Source organism: Nyctereutes procyonoides, unplaced genomic scaffold (genome assembly GCF_905146905.1).
Source record: "Nyctereutes procyonoides isolate TBG_1078 unplaced genomic scaffold, NYPRO_anot_genome, whole genome shotgun sequence".
Lineage (NCBI taxonomy): Eukaryota > Metazoa > Chordata > Mammalia > Carnivora > Canidae > Nyctereutes > Nyctereutes procyonoides.
The window spans coordinates 32,194,211-32,216,169 of NW_026575047.1; the positions used below are offsets into that span (position 1 = coordinate 32,194,211).

The 21,959-nt window shown below is 44.2% G+C and overlaps 1 protein-coding gene across 6 annotated transcripts in view; it reads left to right on the forward strand.

Moving 5' to 3' along the window:
* The window catches only part of AFAP1 (actin filament associated protein 1), a 144,246-nt gene that overhangs the window by 45,619 nt on the left and 76,668 nt on the right, over nucleotides 1-21,959 (forward strand). For 5 of the 6 annotated variants that reach the window (XM_055326393.1, XM_055326388.1, XM_055326389.1 and 2 more), the window contains 3 exons: nucleotides 8,307-8,494; nucleotides 13,526-13,654; nucleotides 15,081-15,178. In XM_055326393.1, the coding sequence (XP_055182368.1) occupies nucleotides 13,528-13,654; nucleotides 15,081-15,178 (225 nt within the window). In that variant the 5' untranslated portion in view covers nucleotides 8,307-8,494; nucleotides 13,526-13,527. The remainder of the gene's footprint in view (nucleotides 1-8,306; nucleotides 8,495-13,525; nucleotides 13,655-15,080; nucleotides 15,179-21,959) is intronic. The other variant, XM_055326390.1, reaches the window with a different exon arrangement.

A 21,959-nucleotide genomic window follows, 5' to 3' on the forward strand; every position in this document is an offset into this window, starting at 1 on the left:
CCAAAGGCAGACACTTCACCGACTGAGACCCCAGGTGCCCCAGATGGTTTCTTTTTATTGCGATGAAATATTCCATTGTGTGAGTACATCATAGTATATATCCCTGTATTTGCTAATGGTCATTTAGGTTGTGTGCAGTTTTTGGCTGTTACAAGTGAAGCTTTCAACGTGTTTGTGCAGACACACACAGTAATTTCTTCTGGGTAATACCTGAAAGTGCCATGACTGGACCACATACTAAATGTACATTTCACTTTGCAAGAAACTGTCAGACTGTTCTCTGAGGTGGCTGGTGCCACTGAGGCTCCCCCCAGGAAGGTAGGAGGGCACCACTTGCTTGTGGTGTTATCAGCCTTTATCTCTGGTTCATTGTACTGTAGGTAGAGGCATATCTCATCATGATTTCTATTTGACCCTGATGACTAATGATATCAGCATGATTGTATGTGCTTCTTGGCCATTTGTGTCTTTTCCTGTGTGCAAAACATCTGACTCTTTTGCTTGTTTGTTTTTTTTTGTTGCTGTCGTTGGGTCATTTGTGAGTTCTCAGTATTCACTGTATTGGTAAGTGCTTTGTCAGACATGTATCGCAAATATTTTCCTAGTGATTTCTTTCAAAAAGCCCAATTTATTAATTTTTAAATTTCATGTTAGTACTTTGTGCTATCCTAAGAAATCTTAGGCTACTCCAAAGTCATAAATAATTGCTCCCACATTTTCTTCTAGATGTTTTATAGTCTTTTTATATGCAGGTCTCTGATCCATTTGAATTCATTTTTATGTATGGTATGATGCAGGGGGTGAATTTCACTTTTACCCATACCCAATTGCTCAGCACCCTTTGTTCCAGACTATTCTTTCCCCATTGAGGTGCCTTGGCACCTTTGTCAAAACTCAGTCGACCATTGTGTGGGGGTTTCTTTCTGGATTCTGGTCTGTTTCACTATCCATCCTAATGCCAGTACCACATGGGATTGGTTGTTGTGGCCTTGTAGTAAGTCTTGAAGTGAGGTGAGGTTCCCCAACATTGCCTCTTCTCTCCCCGTGCATCTATTCTTGTTTGTTTCATTTTCATTTATTTTAGAATCAGCCTTTTTTTTTCCTTTTGCACAAAACACTGCTGGGATCTTGATTGGGATTGTGTTGAGTCTCTAAAATAATTTGGAGGGGGGGGCGATTACCGTATTAACATTATAGAATCTTCCAATCTGTGAATATGGTATCTCTCCTTTTATTTGGGTCTTCATTACATTTTTTCAGCAACATTTCTTATTTATTTATTTATTTAAAAATTTTTTTTTCAGCAACATTTCATAGGTGTCAGTGTCTAGGCCTTCACATATTTTGTTAAACTTAGTAGGTATTTCATGTATTTTAATGCTACTTACAAATGGGACTAGTTTTTCTTTTCTTTCACTTTTCAATTGTTCCTTGCTGGTAAGAAGCTGATTATTTTATAGAAAAATTGGTAGGAGAGTCCAGACCGGGCATCCGCTCTTCCCTTAGTTGGTCTGGGAAGGGTTTGCAGAGGGAGGTGGCACTTGGTTTTATACACAGAGGTTGGTAGAGAAGTTGAGCGCTAGGGTAGACATATTTCAGGACACACGAGCCAAGCTAGAGGCAGGAACACAGGAATATTCTGAAAAGAATGAGTAGTAACTGGATCGGGTGGCATAGAAACACAGAGAGGTGAGGTGTGGAAGGTGGTGCATCTTAAGGACGCTGGGGCTATACTCACAGGGTTTGCTGCTGGACGCGGCTATACTCCGCTCAGGGCGCGCCTGGGAGCTTTATGAGCAGAGGACATGGAGCCATTCTTATTCATTAATTCATTTATAAATTATATGATATACTTGAAACTAATATATTCTTTAATATTACACATATAGCATATATTGTACCCCAATAAATTAAAACATTGCAATAAAATTTACCACTTTAACCATTTTTAAATGTAGAATTCAGTGGCATTAAGCGGATTTACACTTTGTGCATCACTACCCTCCATGTCCAGAGCCTTCCCAGTCTATGGATCTGACTGCCCTAAAAACCTTGTCTAAGTGGAATTCTACAATATTTGTCCTTTAGTCCCTTTCTCATAGTCCCTGGCTATGGATCTGACTGCCCTAAAGACCTTGTCTAAGTGGAATTCTACAATATTTGTCCTTTAGTCCCTGGTGGCTCATTTCACTTAGCATAGTATCATAGTATCATTCACATTACAGTATGTATCAGGATTTTAATCCTTTTCAAAGCTGAATAATATACTGTCATATGAGTGGATCACACTTTATCTGTTCATTCATTGATGGACACCTGGTTGGCTTCCACTTTCTAACCATTGTGAATACAGAACCATTCTTTATCCCCCCACCCCCTTTTCCAACATCTCAAATTCCAGTTTTACAGAACCAGTCTTAAGGGTAGAGAACCTCAGAATGAAGTAGGGATTTGAGGTTAGAAAATTTGAAATAAAATTGTTGGCTAGATGCTTATTCATACAGCCTTTTCTGGCTGTTTTTATTTACTTGCATTCTGTTTGCTTGTGTTTCTACCTTGAATGTAAGAGATCATGCTTATTTTACCTATTATTGTATACCCCATGCTTAGGTACCCAAGTATCTGTGCACTGAGGTTGTTTTTAGCAAATATTTAAAATCTAAGACAGTGAACAGAGCTCAGATATGCATTTCCTTTTCCATCCTCCTATGGCTGCCCAGCATGTCTTTTCCTGCGGCAGCCTCACAACACCAGTTTCTCCTGAATGCTACTGTCAGAATCACCTTTGCAGAAACGAGATCCATGAATGCCATGTTTTCTGAAAACCTTCTGCAACTCTCCCTTTCACAGATGAATGTTTATCTGCTATTTGAGATCACAAACCATTGGAAGTGGGGCTTGCTTTTAATTTTGACTATTGCATCTTGAACACAGTTGGTGTTTTACAACTTAGTCCTGAATTAAATTGAACTGGCGTAAATGGAATAGAAACACTATGCTCTCAATATCATACTGAAGACACTGTTAGCAACTGGCTTGATTTGTATCCATGATCTCTCCTACCAGCTTAGGCATGAAGCTTCAGGAGCCAGAAAGTCAGGTCACCCACATTATTATGATTATAAAAGACATCGCCGGATCTAGGTTTTGTTCTGCTTTTGCTTTCTACAAAATAATAGAAGGCTGTTTCCTTTAGGGCTTGGTTTTCTATCCATGCATTAATCTGACATTTATGAATCATGATGATTTTCAGAAGGAAGATGTTCTGTGAATTTTTACATTCATTCCTCGGGGGCTTTTTGTTGGCTCTCCATAATCCAGAAAGTAAGATTCTCAGGACTTAGAATATGCATATGTATGCTTACTCTTGTAGAAATGCAGGCTTTCCTTTGGGATATTGATAAATCTTTCAAAGATCTAGTCTGTGCTGGAACTAGCTGTGACTGTCATAGGTTCAGACCCTGGAGAGTGACAAGTAGAAACTTTTTTTATTTTAACTTGTCAGAGTCAAATTAAACTAACCTTAATGGAATGCCCCTAAAGTTCCAGGCTTTTATTTACAGCCTTCTTTGGATCTCCAGCCGTCTTGCGAGGCACATAACTGTTATTATCTCTGCGGTGTAGACAGGGCATGGGGAGTCAAAGAAGTTTGGTGGCTTGTGCTCAGAGCCCTCCATCCGGTCATCCAAATCATGGTCATCGGAGTTCTGAGGAATTTTAGATGTGGTCTAGCTGAGGGAAACTTTCCAACCAGACAGCGTCTACAGCTATGCTGCTTTTCCTGAGATTTCTCAGTCCAACCTCGCGGCAGCCCGTTCAGATGATCTGTAGGGGCCTGTGGAAATATTTGCAAGAGTCTGCATGAAGAGCCCTAACTGTAACCCTATAAGGGAAAATATGCAAGCGCCGTGCTTGACCGTCAGCCCCTTTCCCAGTGCCACACAAGTTCTGTCTGTCCTGAGCGCACCCCAGATGTCCTCCTCAGCGTCTCTGCTGACAGAGAAGGGCCCCGGCCAGACAGCCATCAACCTGGCCGAGACGGTAGTGACCTTATTAGAACCATTCTTCTGCCACTTTTGATGTGTGTGTTCTAAGAATATCACAGCAGACACAGTTGCTATGAGAGGACAGTCCGGGGTATTTTGCTCTGCTACTTTCTCTTCCAAACAAATCTCAGGAATGTTGCCTGTTAGACGTAGAAACAAAAGAGAGAATGCATTCAGCAAACACTGTGCGTGCAGGTTGAGTCCTGGCTCCCGAACCTGGCGCGGTGCTGGACGCCCTAGGCACAGAGCAGAGGCAGGGGTCCTGACCTCCGACTGTCCGCTGCCTGCTGGGGTGCACGGCCACACTTACCATAATGCCAGCACAACCCAAGGGCTGTGATGGTGGCAGGCCTGCCTGGTGGTGACGCAGCTGCCTCCCAGGGTGGGCAGGTAAGAGGCAGCCAAGAAGGAGAGGTGTGGTGGTGGGTGTGTGTCGGGGTGAGCCAGGCACGCAGGGCAGCAGTGCGTGCCACAGTCCATGGGCTATAGCAAGCCTGATGCGTGTGCGAAGGCATGCCATCAGTGTGAAGCACAGTGTGGGGAGCAGACAGGTGAGTCTGGAAAAATAAGCAGGGGCTAGTTAAGATTCTGATACATGTGGTTTAGAAACTGCTTCCCCACTGGAGCCTCAAATCCAGCACAGTGGTCCTGAGGGAGGGAGAGCAGGGGGCTCTGATGGGACCAGCTCCCCAGCTGTGTAGCACCCAGCCTCTGGAGACAGCTGCAAGAGATGTGTGTGGGCCAGGCGGCAGGTGTGCCCCTCCCATGAGGCCCCAGTGCACTTCCTGTGTGAACCCTGTGTGGGTGGGGGGCCCCGTGAGCTGCACAGTGCAACCCACCCTGGCCAGTGTTCTCCTGTTAAGTCTGATTTTGAGTCCTCATGAGAAAATCTTTTACCACACTGAGGTTATAAAATAATTCACCTTCTATTTCTTCGAGGACTTGAATGGTTTCATTTTTTTCTTTTTTTTTTTTTTAATATTTTGATTCCCAAATATCTTTGGAGTTTTTTCTGGCATATGGTGGAAGTGTTTATTTAAACTTACCTTTTTCCTTTCCCCAAATGGCCACCATGTCTTTAAAAAGACCTTAAGAGGTCTTTTACCCATTGGGTTGAACACACTGCCTTTAGCAGATGCCATATATCCAAATGTGTACGGGCCTATTTGTTGACTTTCTATTCTGTAGTTGATCCAACTGGGAATTTATGTGACAGTATCACACCTTTTAAAAAAAGATTTTATTTATTTATTTTAGAAAGAAAGAGAGAGAACATACACAGCTGGAGGAGGGGCAGGGAGAGAGAATTCCAAGCAGACTCTGTGCTGAGTTCAGAGCCCAATGTGGGGTTGGATCCAACACCCTGAGATCATGACCTGATCTGAAATCTAGAGTTGGACACTTAACTAGCTGAGCCACCTAAGCACCCCTTACCCCTTTTTCATGATACAAACTTTATATTACATTCTGATAGAGAATAGGGCCAGTCCCTCTTCATTGTTCTTAAATATCCTTGCATGCTCACTGGTATATTAAATTTATCTGTGAATGTAGAGAGAATTAACATCTTTATGATGTTAAGTTGTCCTCTCTATAGGCAAGGGATACTTTCTGTTTGTTCAGATTTGCTTCGTTGTCTTTAGAAATGTTTTAGGTTTTCCACGTGGAAGTTTTGCACATTTCTTTTAAAATTTAAGTGTTTTACCTTTCTAAAATGTGTTTAAATGAGATCTTCTCTTTCATTCTATCTCCTAATATTTATTGTTTGGTATAAAATTAATATGAAAAGCATATCTTCTACATATTCTATTTTATTCAAGTTTTAAAAATTATTTGTAGTCATTTTATCACTGATTATCTTGAGTTTTCTATGTATAATTTCACATCAGCTGCAAACAGAGACCATTTTATTTTTTCTTTCCCATTCGTAAGTTACTAATTGCCTGCTCATTTCTGGTTGCATAGGCTAACACTTCCAATGTAGTGAAGGTGGTAGAGCAAATGGGCCTCCCTGACTTGTCTCTGACCTTACCCAGAATGCCTGAATCCTTTCTCACTGACTAGGATGCTGTTGCTGTGTTTGTTTCTTTCCTAGTGTCTTGGTCCTTTCAGGTTGCTGTAATGAAATACCATAGACTGGGTGGCTTGTAAAGAATAGAAATATATTTCTCCTAGTTTTGGAGGCTGAATATCTGAGATCAGGGTTCTAGCATGGACGATTTTGGTGAAGGCCTTCTTCTGGGTCATAGACTGCCTACTTTTCATCCTCACAGGTTGGAGGGGCAAGAGCATTAATCCCCTTTGTGAAGACTCCACCCTCATGACTTCATCACCTCCCAAAGGTCCCACTTCCTGATGCCATCCATTGGGCATTATGTTTCAACATAGGAACTTGTGGGGCGGGGGAGGGGGACACAGACATTCAGCCTATAGTAGTTAGTACCTGTATTTTATCAAGCTAAGAAGGTATATATCAATTCTCATTTATTGACTTTGAAAAAAAATGGGAATGAATATTGAAGTTTGTTGAAGACTTTTTCATGATTTGTGGAGACAATCATCTTATGAGATCTATTAATATGATGAATTATATTAGTAGGTTTTCTAATGTTAGTCATCCTTGTATTCCTGGGATGAACCTCTTTTGGTCATGGGGTTGCTATTAATGTGTTGATTTCTGTTTGCAAATATTTTATTTAGGATTTTTGCATTGATATTTATAAATGATATTAGTCTTTGGTTTTCTTTTTTTGTGCTGTCTCTATCAGGTTTAGGGATCACTTTTGTACCTACTTCTAAAAAAGAAGGTATTTGAAAATTTTCTGTATCTACCTACTGGAACAATTTGTGTAGTAAGGTTTGGTGTTTAAGTTTTGGTAGAATTCCCCTGTAAAACCATCTGGGCCTGGGGCTTTTATTTGTGAGGCTAATTCTTTGACAACTTTCTCTACTTCTTCTGTGGAAAATTTGTCTGCATATACTTTTTATTTTATTTTTAAAAAAATATTTTATTCATTCATGAGAGAGACAGAGAGAGAGGCAGAGACATAGGCAGAGGGAGAAGCAGGCTCCCTGTGGGGAGCCTGATGTGGGAGTTGATCCTGGATCCTAGGATCAACCACTGAGCCATCCAGGTGTCCCTACATACACTTTTTAAAACAATTTGGTAAATTATATTCTTTTTGGTGAAATTATGTATTTCACCTGGTTTCAAATGTATTTGCACAGAATTGTACAGAATAGTGTTTCATGACTTTTCTTAAGGGAGGATAGATATTTAAGGATGCCAGGGTTGCGAAGTTAAGTGTGTGGGCAATGCTCACTTACTGTACAGTGAAATTTTAGGAAGATAAGCATATACTAATCATAATGTTAATAGCTACGATTTGTTAAATACTTGGCTCTGTATGTAGAGCAGCTCACTTAATCCTCATTATAATATTGAGATGCATAATCAGCATCTCATTTTAAGGATGAAATAATTTGAGGGATTTACTCACCTATCCAAAGTCACCGGACTAGGAAGACTCAGAACTGGGATTTGGAGCCAATTTGGATGGTGCAAAGGCTGGGCTCCTTCTAAAAAGCAGCGGAGAGGAGGGACCAAGTAGAGGCGTGGACAGAGAGATTCTGGGAAGTAGAGGTCAGGATGGATGGAATGACCACTCCACTCTAGAGGACTGGCAGCCTTTGGAGGGGCAGGGAGGAGAGTTGGCCAGGTGATCAGGGTGGGCTGGCTGGCAGCAGGAGGTGACCCTGGCTGCAGTGGGTTAAGAGCCCCAGAGGCTCACATGGTGAGAAGGGTACATGGGTGCTGGCTAGGGCTGGGTGAGATGGCTGGGAGGGAGAGAGCCAGGGGTACTGGGGTATTAGGGCGAAACAACTGAGATTATGTAAGGGAAGTTGCCCATGTCTAGTTTCTGTGCACCAGGTTAGGACTCAGAAGGGAAGAGCTGCACAGGAGGGATCTCAGATGAATACATAGCACTGAAAAGATGCCCAGCTGCCCTCGTGGTAGTCTGGAGACAGTGACTGTGGCTGAGGATGCAAACAGCACTGGGCCACCTGCAAGTCACTGAAGTCTGCAGACTGAGGAGAATGTGGACACGGCAATGAGTGTTTTCTGTCACCTGTGACACCTCGAGTGACGTGAATCTATGAGCTGTTCCTTACCTTTTCTGACAAAACAGCAGGGAGTTATGGGTAGTGAACTGTGTCTTCCTAGGGCCAATGATAGCAGGCATTTCTTCTTGTTTGCAGGATTTGCTCTCAAAGAGTGATTTGGTTTCCTGAGAAACTGCAGGTGGACCCTGGGTGCTCTGTCCTTGCCCTTGGAGGAGGCGTGTGAGGAAGACTGTTCCGTGCAGACCAGGGCACTCCAGCCTTGCAGTCAGGCTACCTGGCTCTGGGTTTGGGCCTTTTTGCCAAATCCTGTGTGGCCTCAGCAGGTAGGTCACTTTCCTTCTCTGGCACCAGCTTCTTCCCATGTGAAGTAAAGGCACTGGACCCCACAGGCCCTTCTAGCTCTCAGATTCTGTGATCTAGGCATTAAGGTGAATAACATTCCTTTAAAGTGGTTTCTTGGTCCCACAAACAATAGCCCGCTTCTTTAATGTTGTTGAAAATAAACTGCCAAACTTGAGTCAGAGGTTTACTCTAAAAAGTGGAGGGGTTGATTGCAGAGGAAGCATATTGCCGGACTGAATTATCTGTCTACCATGCTGTCTAGCCTTTATTCATACTTTCCCTTTCACGTAGGGATTCCCTTTCACGTGGAAGACACTGACCATATAGGAAGAGCAGAGTCACTTGATTCAGTGCAAAAATCCTTTTGCTAGGCAGAAAGGAATTCTGCTTTTCAGATGCATAGACTCTGTCCTGAAATACCTCCAGGTGATTTCCCTGTTGCCTTGGGAATCATAAATCCTGGAGCCAGATCTTTTGGGTGGTGTGGGCATTTGGGAAATTTGTTTTTTTCCCTGGAAGTTAGTGATGTACACCTGTGTCCTGATCCCAGTCTATGTTAGGTGACCACCATTCTGCCCAGAGCAGGAGAGCAGGTGTGAGGGTTAGGGGCTCGAACAAAGTGGTTCTTGGGTGGATGTGTCCCTGCCTTGCTTCCTGACCTGGATCAGGTTCTTCACCTTTCTTCATTTCATCTCCACCGTCTGCAATATTTCAAAGATAACATGATTGTGAGGATGGAGAAATAAAATGACCCTGAGAGTACTCTATATGGTATAATAGAATTAGTTGTTAACCTGGACGCAAAGCTCTTTGGCCTGTATTCCGCACACACAAATGGGAGTGTGGAGCAGACCATGCCCAGGGTGAGTCTCCAATTCTCTGAGTCTTCTTTTCTTCATCAGGTTGAGGGAGTTGGGTGAATTATCTACAGTTGTAAGATGCTGTTTTTTAATGTAAGAACCACTGGTAAAATAGCTACGTAAGGTAAAATTTGAGCAGTGACCTTATAGGATGTGATTGTGTAGAGAGCCTGTTCCATGTCATGGGAAAGAGGTTACTTGAGTATAAACACTGAGGAGCATAACCTCCTAAGAGGAATGAATGCCCTCATCCATCACGAGCGAAATGTACAGTGTGATGGTATAAAAAACAGAGGCGTGAAAACTAAGCAGACTTGCTTCTGACTCCCATCCGCCTCTTACTTTGAACAATGTGACCTTGGGCAAGAACATAACCTTTCTCAGTCTTAATTTGTCCATCTGTAGAATGGTGAAAATAAATGCTGTCTCAGGGGTAGCATTTGTGTGATGATCCCGTCATAATGTGTATGAAGCACTTTGAGCGTATTACCTGGCACATGGTCAGCACTTGATGGCAGCTCTAAGTCTCTATGCGACATCTTTAAGGACAGATGATACTTTGTGGGGGAAGGGAGAATAGACAAATCTGTATCATAATGAGGACTTGGGCTAGGGTAGCAGACGAGGTCAGGGGCACGTGTGAGTCTTTTGTGACCCTGGAGAAGCAGGAGGGAACAAGTGTTGGGCAGTGGAAAAGTGGTATATCAGGAAGGTAAGCCCTGGGTGGCATGTGGAGAAGGGCACTCAGGATACATCTCTGAAAACCCAAGCTGAATCCTTGGATGCTGGATTGCTTTGCCTGTCCTACAAGAGCTGGCTCAGAGCTGGAAAGAAAGAGTGGCAGTACCAAAGAGCACAGGACAAAATGTGGGCTCCTTCTGCTGTCTGGGCATTCTGCAGACTTGGGTCATATGGTGCCACCCCCTGCATAGGTATACATATTCCAGGTTCTGTTGGACACTACTTAGACTTACAGGAAAGGCATGATCATATTAAGAATTTTAGACTGAAAATTGGATATGCGAAGTTCTTGTTCCTCCCTTGCCTTGGTGGCATGTTTGTTAGTTATGGGAAGTCATGTCCCTTCCTTCAACATGCATTTGTTGAGTGTGTGAGCATCAGAAGGAACCAATGATGTACAGGACACTGCCCCTGCACAGCAGGATGGGCAGTCCAGTATGAGGTAGATGGCTCGGTATGTGATTATAATACTCTATAGGGCACCATGGAGGCTCTGACGAAGTGAATCACCCTCCTAATTTTTTCTAGCATATGTGTTCTTAATCTCATTTGAGCATGTTATTGCTCTTAGAAAAATGTGGTATCTCACCAGGCCGGGGTCATCTCAGAAAGCAGTCATGGAATGAATATCATGAAATAGTCAAAGCAGGGCCTTTGGAGTCATCTGCATTCAGATTCTCACTGCTGTGGTCTCACTATATGGCTGTGAGCAGATTATTTGCTGGAGAGGCTTAGCCATGTGTTTGCCTAGTAGCCTTTAGTGACTCCTCTGAGCCTCTGTTTAGCTATAAACTGGGCATGATAACACCATCTAACCCATTGAGGTCTCTGGGAGCAAAGTGAACTCACACTTGTCCAGGGATGAGCAAGCACAGTGCAGGCACTTGAGGCTCCTGGGAGAGCATTTTCTCGAAGACAAGTGAAATGGACCTGTGCCTGCTTCTCATTCCCTGCAGATTGGTACAGTGGAGTTTCTACAGCATTCCCAGGGCAGGGTGGGGGGTAGGGGAGGAATCCTGGGTAGGTAACTTTCATGTAGTGGGTCCTCGGAAAGTGTCAGTTCTTTACTTGTGAGTTGTGCCATCTCAGTACTTGTGAGCGTTCCATTAATATTATACCACGGGGCTGGAAATTCCGAGACGCGCAAGCACGGAACCTGCTCTTATTCTCTTAACTGGCTGACCAGCTGTTTTGAGAAAAAAAGCAAAACAAAAACAGACCCACAGCTCACTAGATATCTGGGTTATTGGTATGGCTGCTGCAAGATGAATAAACTTCAGTATTTAAGGGAGCCCCTCCACCGTGGGGAGGAGCTATTTGGGGATAATGACTTAGATCAGGCTGGGAGAAAGCAGGATGCTGTAGGCTTTGAGTGTTTGAAGGGATGGTTAAGGATATAATGTGGTTTGTTGAGTCTATGAAGACCCTGAAAAAGAGTAACTTTTCTGACAATCACACTCTGATTTGGGGTGCTCTGCACCCTGTGGTGGAGAGTGCTGTCTGTGCTTTGCAGTCTTGGTTTGTGATTTCAGGTGAAAAGAAAACCATACAGGGCAGCTTAGTAAAAATCAATGAAACGAACATGTATTAGAAGGATGCAGGTATGCGGTGTTGATTCAACTGCACAGGTGACAAAGGAGAGCCCAGGAAGGCTCGGGAAGCCCGTGAGTGTCTGTCTCTTCTCTCCTCACCTGGTCTCCGGCATCTGAGCATGTCTGCCTGTGCTTGTACATGCTTAGGCAGGGCTCCTGTGTTTACAAGTCTTCAGCTCCAGAGATGCCAGCTTCTTCATGTCTTTGAGCATCTCCTGTATCAGGTCTGATAAAGATTGTTAGATTCTCATATCTTTCCTGCACTCATATTGTTGTGGAGCATTGTTTCAGAGGAACTCATAAAATCTGGCTCACACAGATACGTGGTCAGAGAAGCATACATCAGTGCCTCTTCAGAAAACTCAAAATATTCTTCTTTGATAGTATACCAAAAACTGGTGAGGGGTAGTTTCTTAAAGGTTCGTTGCAACCTGGAATCTGAAGCTGAATCACAGATCGCTTTGTCTACATTAGAATATCTCCACTTCTTTTGTACATTAGATGGATCTTTGCCCATGTGTGATTTTGTGACATTGCTGGTCAGAGTTGTGCGGATCGCCTAAATGCTGACATATCATTGTATTCCAGATCAGAAAAGCCCTTTGGTCACCGTCTGCCCCACTCTGATTAGGAAAGTTGAGAAGCTGTTGTACTCACGGTAGTGGGGACAAGCATTCGAGATTCTCACTTCTACTTGGAGGCTCAAGTTTTATTGTTGGCTGCCAAAGCTGTCGTTTACTCTCGCGTGGCAAGTTCACTTTGTTCCCTGTTGGGAAGATGTTGGTCATATGCTCAGTCTGTGTCCTGGTAGTTTGTGTGTCACTTCTTTTTTGGTGCTGCACAAGGAAAGCAGCTTAGTGTGACTTATACCTCAAAGGGTACACGTTTGCTTTTCCTGACAGTTGTCCTTCAGATGGCAGGAGAGTGGCCACTTGCATGCTTCCCATCTCATCACACAGGATACCAAAAAGGTGCATCCTTCAGGGCTGAGATTTAATAAAAGCAATGATCAGTACCGCTCAGTCAAAGGCAGTTTAAGTACAGTGATATTTTCATTTTTACTGCAAGTGTGTGGTAAGGAATGCAGTGACTGATATTTAGCCTGGTGTCCCTGCTTTGATTTGTGCTAAGAGGCTGGCAGTATAAGGCCCTTTGCCTTTGCAGCATTGACATAGAAAAAGGAGAATAATGCTTCAGTATTTTGAAAACAGTTGGGCCTCCTGCATGCCCTAAAAGGGTGTCAGGGTCCCTGAAATGTTCACACCATGATTTTTAAATTGCAGACACTAACCTCATAGTTGGGTCTTGAGTCCGCGTGATCCTAGAAGGAAAAGATATGGTCAGGAGTCCCCACCCAACTCCTCTTTGGCATCCAGCGTCTTTGTCGTAACTGCACAAACATGCTCACAGCCTTCCTGGGGATGGATCCAGCCCTGCAAAGGCAGACTTGGGTGTTGAGTTTCTGAAACCACGTCCTGGTGGTTATTTGAAAACTATTTGGTGTTTTAAGCTCCCATCTCCTTCTCAACATTGAAATTTAATATCATGCAATTGACACCATGATGATGTCAGGCTTTTGGGTCATGACTCCATCTGTTGGCAGCATGGCTTTAGAGCTTCTCCTAGATGAAAATTACTGCCTCAGAGCAAAAGTGAAGGAGCAGAAGGCAGTGCATGAATTTTAGTTGACCTGGCTTCAGCAAACTTGCTCTTCACGCTGAAATACTGCATCCAATCAAGCTAAAATGAAATGCATTTATACTGTGGCGTTTGCACATCACTGGCTCTAACAGTGCCCTTCCCTCTCTTTTGTTGGCAGCAATGGAAGAGTTAATAGTTGAACTCCGTCTCTTTCTTGAACTCCTGGACCATGAATATCTAACATCAACTGTTAGAGAGAAAAAGGCAGTTATCACCGACATCCTGCTGAGGATACAGTCATCTAAAGGTGCGTCTGCCCTTTCTTCCCCCAGTCCCGTTTTGTCTCTAAAGCACCCTTAATCCACCACTTTTCTAAAACACTGTTCATTTGCTCATTAACGTCTTTATTCATCACGCTGTCACTGGAGGCCTCCTGCTGTGCCAGGTGCTGGCAGTCTCCAGGCCTGGGAAGGCAGAGCCCTCAAGTAGCTGATGGAATAGTGAGTGACCGCACTCCACTTACTTCATCTCTGTCTGCTCCCTTCATCCTCCTCCCTGGAGGGACATTGTGGGGGTCGGATGAGATGATGTGAAATGCCTCCACACAGTGCCTTGCTATGCAGTAAACGTGCAGTCCCTACAACCATCACCTTTTCCTGTTGCCATCATCAGTAGAGGTGGCCCTCCTCCCTGGCCTCACACCCTCTGTGTATTCCCTTCAGTTGGTCCTTCCCCACTGCCTGTCTGGATGCACCACAGCATCCAGGCCTCCGATCTCAGGAGCTGCTATTGGCTTTCCCTGATGCCCTTTGCTCTTCCTCTGCCCAACGTGTGTTCCGACCCTCTCTCTCTGTCCCTGCTTCACTCTGCACGTGCCTTCCAATGCGTTCCAACTCACTTCTCCTCCCCTGCACTCCTTAATTAGCCCGAAGCCCATCTGCTGATTGCTTTTAGTGATAGAATTCCCATGTGTGCCTTTTCTTTCTTTCCTTCTTTACCACTCCCAGTTCTCTGCCAGAGTTTTCCACTGTACTTCTTGTGGTCAGGGCGCTGTCTCTTCTTAGCCCTTTACCTGCCTGTGCCTCATGCATGACCCAGGACAGGCAAATGCCGTTGAGCGGTTGTTCCTATGGGTCTTTCCAGAGGGGTTCTGGCATGGAAATAGTCCTGCGCTCAGATTAAAGCCTGTTACTTCCTCTTTCCTGCCTTTGCGGGCGCAGTGCTCATCACGTTTACCAAGTTACTTGTGTATAAACCTGACTTCCCAACTTGAACACGGGTGCACCCAGGGCCCAAGCTTAAGCCAACCAGGACATGCATGGCACCCGTGTCTCCCAGTATTTGACTGTAAGAGGGCACCTAATACAGACACACTGCTTCCCAGATCTGCGCCTGCCCCTTAGTCCCCGTGGGTAAGTACTGACCTGAGCGGAAGTTTAGGCAGAGCACCTTACCTTTGCGAGGCCATGTGGCATAGGAGGAATGTAGGGTTTAGTGCCAGCTCCATCATTTTCACCTGCTAATGTTTCTGTTAGTTCTGTAACCTCTTTTTTTCTCTCTCAGCTGTAGGTTCTCCACCTGGAGAAGAATAACAGGATTGTTGTATAAGCTTAAAGAAAACAGATATTTGCAAAGCATTCAAGATGGGGCTGAGACAGTGGTGGCTGCTAATGGCACCATCCATCCACACCCTCCTCCTCATCCATTTCTGTGGTTTTGGTTGCTGTTTACAGGTTTCGAAGTGAAGGATCATGCTCAGAAGCAAGAGACCCCCAATAGCCTGCCGGCTCCTCCCCAGATGCCTTTGCCTGAGATCCCCCAGCCATGGCTGGTAAGTACAGGGTCCTACACAGCAGAGCCACTGGGCCCCTGGGCCCGTTGGGGCTCTGGGCAGGTGATAATAGCCCAGATCTGGAGGAAGAGAGGCCTCACCTTGCTAGAAACTCTGCTGTGAGTGGGTTTTTAGGACTGCTGATAATTGTCAGCGGGAGGCTGTACATGTAGCTTCCCTTGGGAGGCTGGTGTCCCCTTGACAATTGCTGGAGCCACAGGGCCATGGGAATCTGTTCTTAAGTCAGGTTTCTTTCTTTCTTTCTTTCTTTCTTTCTTTCTTTCTTTCTTTCTTTCTTTCTTTTCTTTCTTTCTTCTTTCTTTCTTTCTTTTTCTTTCTTTCTTTCTTCTTTTTCTTTCTTTCTTCTTTCTTTCTTTCTTCTTTCTTCTTTCTTTCTTCTCTTTCTTTCCTTCCTTCCTTCCTTCCTTCCTTCCTTCCTTCCTTCCTTCCTTCCTTCCTTCCTTCCTTCCTTTTCAGTCAGAGGCTTTAGCAGACATGGCAATGGCAGTGGAGCCTGGGGTCTTGACCCTTTCTCTGGACTAACTCTGGATTTGAATACCTTAGTCTGCAACTTTAATATTCATTTATATGCTTCTTCTGGAATAAAACATAGGTACACATTCCAGGAATGCGTATTTTATGTGATGTTATGCATTCAGAATGTGTTTGGGAATTTCTGCCACCTTTGCAGTCTTGGGATGCTCACCTGTGCCATTTAGTTTTTTCTGCCTTTTGCTGTTGGCTAATTTGCTTACTCAGGAAAATTTGACTTTCATTCAAAATTAGAGCAAACTCAGTGACTCAACAGTTCTTTTTGTAATGTTTGCTTTCTATGTGAGTTATTCCTTCATCTCACCAGCAGGACAAGGACTGCAGGAGAGCAGGGCTATGTCCCAGTCATCTCCAGCTCTGCCTGCACCTCAGCACAGTGGCTGGTGTCCAGTAGACACCCGTTCATTACTGTGTTAGAGGAGGACAGAGGGCATTAGCACTTATTGGGTCCCCACCATGTATCAGACATCACACTTGTTACTTTTTCACTTGTAATTTCATTTAATCCTTTCAGTCTGAACTTGGAGAGCCCCTACATGTGAAGAGTATGCATACATCATTTCCAGACAAGGAACCTTAGGATCAGTGAATATATATGATTTGTTCAAGCTCCTACAATAGGCAGGAAAAGGCAAACTTTGTAGCAGGTTCTTTGGATTCAAATGCAGTGTTTTTTCAGCACTAGGGCTTTGGTGGTGTGGCTGCAAAGCCAAGACAGGCACACCTCACAGATCAGAGAAAATTGTGTCAGGAACTGGAAGCCTGCTTCCAAACTGGGGTCTAGGAAGGCAGCAGGACACAGAGTGCTGCGTACCTCTAGCAACCTTACTGTCAGGTACATGTATAACCATGCACAGTAACCATAGCATCGCTGCTGCAAATGCTACTGTTCCTGAAAGGCTATGATAGTGGTGCCCATGTGATGGGATAATCTTGAATACCTCCAGTGCTTAGAGCAGGTGCCTTGCAGATCTGTGCCTTGGGCAAGAGCTGGCTGCTACTATATAGAGCACTGCTTCCCCAGCTTTCACATTCTGTGAATCCCTAGGGATCTTAAAAAAATGAACCTTTTGATCCACTAGGTCTACATGGGGCCTTTGGTGCTGTGTTTTCATTAAGATCACTATAGAAAATTGGGGGAAAGCCCTAAAAATAAATAAAAGTCATCTATGTTTCCTTCTTCCTGGGAGAGCCGCCAACTTCCTTCACCTGTGCTGAGTCGGGGCAGGGGCCCAGGGGCCTCAAGTCCGAATCAAGATGTGCTGTGACTGCCACATGTATGCTGGGTTGCAAGGCTTGGGATGAGGAAAAGGATGTGAACATCTCCTTAGTAATTATCACATTGCTAGCATGATGAGTTACTGAGTTAGAGAAGACACATATAATAATAAAATCAATTTCATTTATTTCTGTGGCCATTAGGAAAATTTAAATTACCTGTGTGCCTCACTATTTCTCTGTTTTAAATTGCATGTATAGTTTGCACTGTTTGTTGTTTTATACATTTAATCTTGCCATAACTGAGAACCTATTGAATGAATGATTTTTATATGCTGTTTTTATTTTTTTATTTTTTTTTAATTTGTATTTATTTATGATAGTCACAGAGAGAGAGAGAGACAGAGAGAGAGAGAGAGAGAGGCAGAGACACAGGCAGAGGGAGAAGCAGGCTCCATGCACCGGGAGCCCGACGTGGGATTCGATCCCGGGTCTCCAGGATCGCGCCCTGGGCCAAAGGCAGGCGCTAAACCGCTGCGCCACCCAGGGATCCCTGTTTTTATCTTTTTAATACCATATGTTAGCTATTTCTCCCTTTTTTATAAACTTTTAAATTATTTTCCTTTTTTTAAAATTCATTCTGTTTGTTGTAGAAACTGTGACTTAATTGGCTTTCATTTTTCCTGTGTCCTTTTTTTTTTTTTTTAGATATAATGCAAAAGTGTGGGCCAGAAGTGTTTGTCCACACTTAATCCTCATAAACGTCATTTGTTTGAAAGAGAAAGAACTGTATAAGTGGGTAGCAGTTCATTCATTTCTGGGTCTTTTTTTTTTTAAGATTTTATTTATTAGAGAGAGAGAGAAAGCAAGCCCACGAGAAGCAGGAGGGTGGGGGCAGAGGCTCGAGGGAGAGTGAGAAGCAGACTCCCTGCTGAACAGGGATCCAGTGCGGGTCTGTATCCCAGGACCCTGAGATTGTGACCTGATCCGAAGGCAGATGCTTTACTGACTGAGCCATCCAAGAAGCCTCTCTTTTCTGAGTTTTATTTTTTGGCTCACCCATGCTTTCCCTCCTAAGTTTGTCTGAGGCCTGAGCCTGCCCACCATCTCAGGGCACTGCATCCCATAGTTCAGATCAGGAAAGGGGTTTCCAGGCTGCAAACATCCAGGGGCAGCCACCAGAGCAGGAGGTTTCTGTGAACATGGACATGCCATCCATGTATCCGGTCTGGACAGAGACACATGTCTCATGCGGTCCAGGTCAGATGGAGGGACTGACACTTTCAATACCAATTTCAGACGAGGCATACACATCAAATAGACAATGTTTTCTACCGTTTTTTTTAAGATTTTGTTACTTATTCATGAGAGACACAGGGAGAGAGAGGCAGAGACACAAGCAGAGGGAGAAGCAAGCTCTATCCAGGGAGCTAGACATGGGACTTGATCCTGGGTCTGCAGGATCACGGCTTGGGCCGAAGGTGGCACTAAACTGCTGAGCCACCGGGGCTGCCCTTTCCACCATTTTTGACCACTGAATAGTCAATCCATTTCCATCGATTTTTCCTCAAATATAGTTTGCTGTTTACTCACTTATTTGTTCTCTCTCTCTTGCACTCTCGCTCTCTCTCTCGTCCTTGTCTCTCGCCCTGCCTGGCTTGTGCTCCATCCCTGCCTTCGGCTGCAATATGATAGATTATTCTAAGGAACATGAGAAGCTCTCTTACTGATGGTACTTGGTTAGCCAAAAGTGTTGGTTAAAGTGAGAATTTCTAAAAAATGTGTGCATAGGTGCTAAACATTTTAAGTTTAAACAAATAATTTTGGGGTAGGAGTCTGACCAATAGGTAATTTCTCCCTACTGGTGCCTAACACATGGGTATCCAGGGAGCTTTTCTGTCCCTGAAGCCCCTGGGATTTTGATGTGGGGCTAGTAGCTGTGTTCCTTAAGAATGGGGCTTTGCACCGAATTCTGCTTGTCTTTCCTGCATAACCTATACCTGTGGTAGTTAGTTATTTCCAGTTTTTGTTTCCTTAAAGTAGAGTAAAATGTAGACACTCATGAGCCAGCCTGAGCTTGGACCTCCTGGAGCTTCAAGTGCTATGCTGTTCTTTCCTAGGTGACATGCCCACCCCAATTGGATGGTTTTCTTTTCTTCCTTTGTGGTCTGTCTTGACCAAGGCTTTTCTTTTCTTTTCTTTTCTTTTCTTTTCTTTTCTTTTCTTTTCTTTTCTTTTCTTTTCTTTTCTTTTCTTTTCTTTTCTTTTCTTTTCTTTTCTTTTCTTTCTTTCCAAGATTTTATTTATTTATTTGAGAGAGAGAGCATGAGCAAGGGGAGGGGCAGAGAGAGAAGGAGAAGTAGATTCCCTGCTGAGTAGGGAGTCCGACACGGAACTCTACCCAGGACCCCAAGATCATGACCTAAGCTAAAAGCAGTCATTTAACTGACTGAGTCACCCTGGCGCCACTCTTTTCTTTTTTTTTTTTTAATATTTTATTTTTAAGTAATTTTTACACTCAACGTGGGGCTTGAACTCATGACCCCGAGATGAAGAATCACATGCTCTACTGACTGAGCCAGCCAGGCACCCCTTGACTGAAGCTTTCTATAGAGAATCATCTCAGAGTTACCACCTCTCCTTTTGCACTCATTACTTCACTGGTTTATTTATGTAATAGCTAATCAAATTAACATAAGTAACTATAGTCATAAGTATACACTTTTACAGAGCCAAGCTGACCCTTGGTCACAACTGCACAGCTCAGTTGAGAGGACTCTTTGTATGGGACATTCTGGAGGGAAGCCTATCGATGACTATGAATGTTTAGCATTTTACAGACATCCGTCAGGGCATTTTGCAGAGTGCATGAAGAATATCTGTCACTTCAGCAAATCAGGGAAGCAGAAACTGGTTAGGATGGCTCTACTGTATTTTTCTGATAGTTTTCAGTGAATTCATTATTCAGTGAATTTATTATATCAGCAAGGTGATATATTCAGTATATTCACTTTGCAGCTGCTGAATTGGCTTGTGACAAGTTGACTTTTAGGAGAATTAGTGTGTGCTGGGCCAGAGATGGAATGTCCAGGCGGCTGTGCCACAGGTTAGGACGTACAAAGGAAGACATGGGCGGCCTGGAGCTGGGCACACAGCTCTGTGTGCTGGGCAATAGGATTTGGGCAGAGATCTGCCAGTGAAACTGCCATGCCACAGGGGCCAATCGTGAGGGGCCTGTGGGAATTACCATCAACATCACTAAGGATGGTTGAAGGATGTGTTTCAGTATAAGATTTATGGTACTCCCACCAGGCAGTCTCCATTCGAGCCACTCTTCCTTTGTTATCTCTTCTGTGGCACGTGATAAAAAGAGGGCTGCCTCTTTTCACACCGATTTGTATTTCAGACTCTAGAGGATGAGTTATCTTTGACCTTCTTCCCTTTTAGTGCCCAGTGGGGTTTCATGCAACTACCACTAACCTTCCCCTGCCATTCCTCTTCCCCAGGGGATCCCTAAGATTTGTTAGTCTTGCATAACTGAGACATTACACTCACTGATCTAACAGCAGGGCCTCATTTCAACATTCTTTTTTTTTAAATAGATTTTATTTATTTATTCATGAGACACACACACACACACACACAGAGGCAGAGACACAGGCAGAGGGAGAATCAGGCTCCATGCAGGGAGCCCAATGTGGGACTCGATCCTGGGTCTCCAGGACCACACCCTGGGCTGAAGGTGTTGCTAAACCGCTGAGACACCCGGGCTGCCCTAACATTCTTTCAATTAAACTAAATGTTCACCTGTTAGAGACAGTGTTTGTTTCAAGGTTCTTTGTGTACCTTGCGTTGTACAGTGGAAAATGAGGACGGCTTGGCAAGGTCGGAGAGCACTTCCAAAAGTCAAGTTGTAACACTGATGATGCTTCCACACAAAGGGAACATTGGAGCATTTTTTCCCTGTCTGGGCCTGGGAGTAAACATGGTGACAGCCGAGGGTGTCCCATGAGACCTGCTGACCCTTTAGCATGGCCAACAGAGCTTTGCAAGGGCTTGTGAGAGTGTGGGGCTGTGTGCTGCATGTGTGTTCAGAAGTTCTCCTAAATCCTCGAAATCACAAGCATGGTATGCAACATGTTTGACAGTCTGGTTGAGCTCCCTTGCTTTCCAACAGGAGACTGGAGTAGGCCAAGATATGCATTTGTTTAAAAAAGCTTGTCTGGGAAGAGGTTTGTTTTGTTTCACACCGAGAGTGTGCAGCTACCCAACGGCTGTATTCCGTGTGCAGCAAGGGTGTGGGGCATGTGTGATAAGTGGCTGCCTCCCTTGGAAATGGATCCCACCAGTTGGACGTTGTTGCAGGCCAAGCCCATGCTCGATTAGTCATTCCCCAGGGGGGCAGATGCCTATGGCACCCATAGTCCTCTTTTCTCCCCTTCTCAGAACAGCACTGAGCCCAGACCAGGGGCTCTCAGATCTTTACAGCTGAGAGAAAAGAGCAAGGTGGACCCCTCCTGAGACTCTCCATTTGTATGCTATCCAATCAAGCCATTTAGAAATATTTTTATTCAATAATTTAGTAGCAGGGTGTCTTTATATGGTGTCTGGATGGGGTATAGGAGAGCAACTAAGTCTTTGATATGTTAGGGCCAGAGTTTATGTAAATGTGATCACTTATTATGTCAGCAAATAATCATGAAGGGTCTTTTATAATCGGGTTAAAATATTCACAACATAAGCTATATGATTTTAACCACTGTTAAATGTTGAGTTGGGTGGCAGTAAGTGCTTTCAGAGTGCTGTGCAGCCATACCCACCCTCCATCGCCAGAACTTTTCCCTCTTCCCCAACTGAAACTCTGTCCCCATGAACACTCTCCCTTCCCCACCCAGCCCCCACTCTGTTTCCTCCCTCTGTCCCCAGAACTGTAAGCATACTGTCCCAGCTCTCCCCACCTTGCCTGCTGCCTGCACTTAGGCCTCCTAAAAGCACTTTCACAGTGACTTTG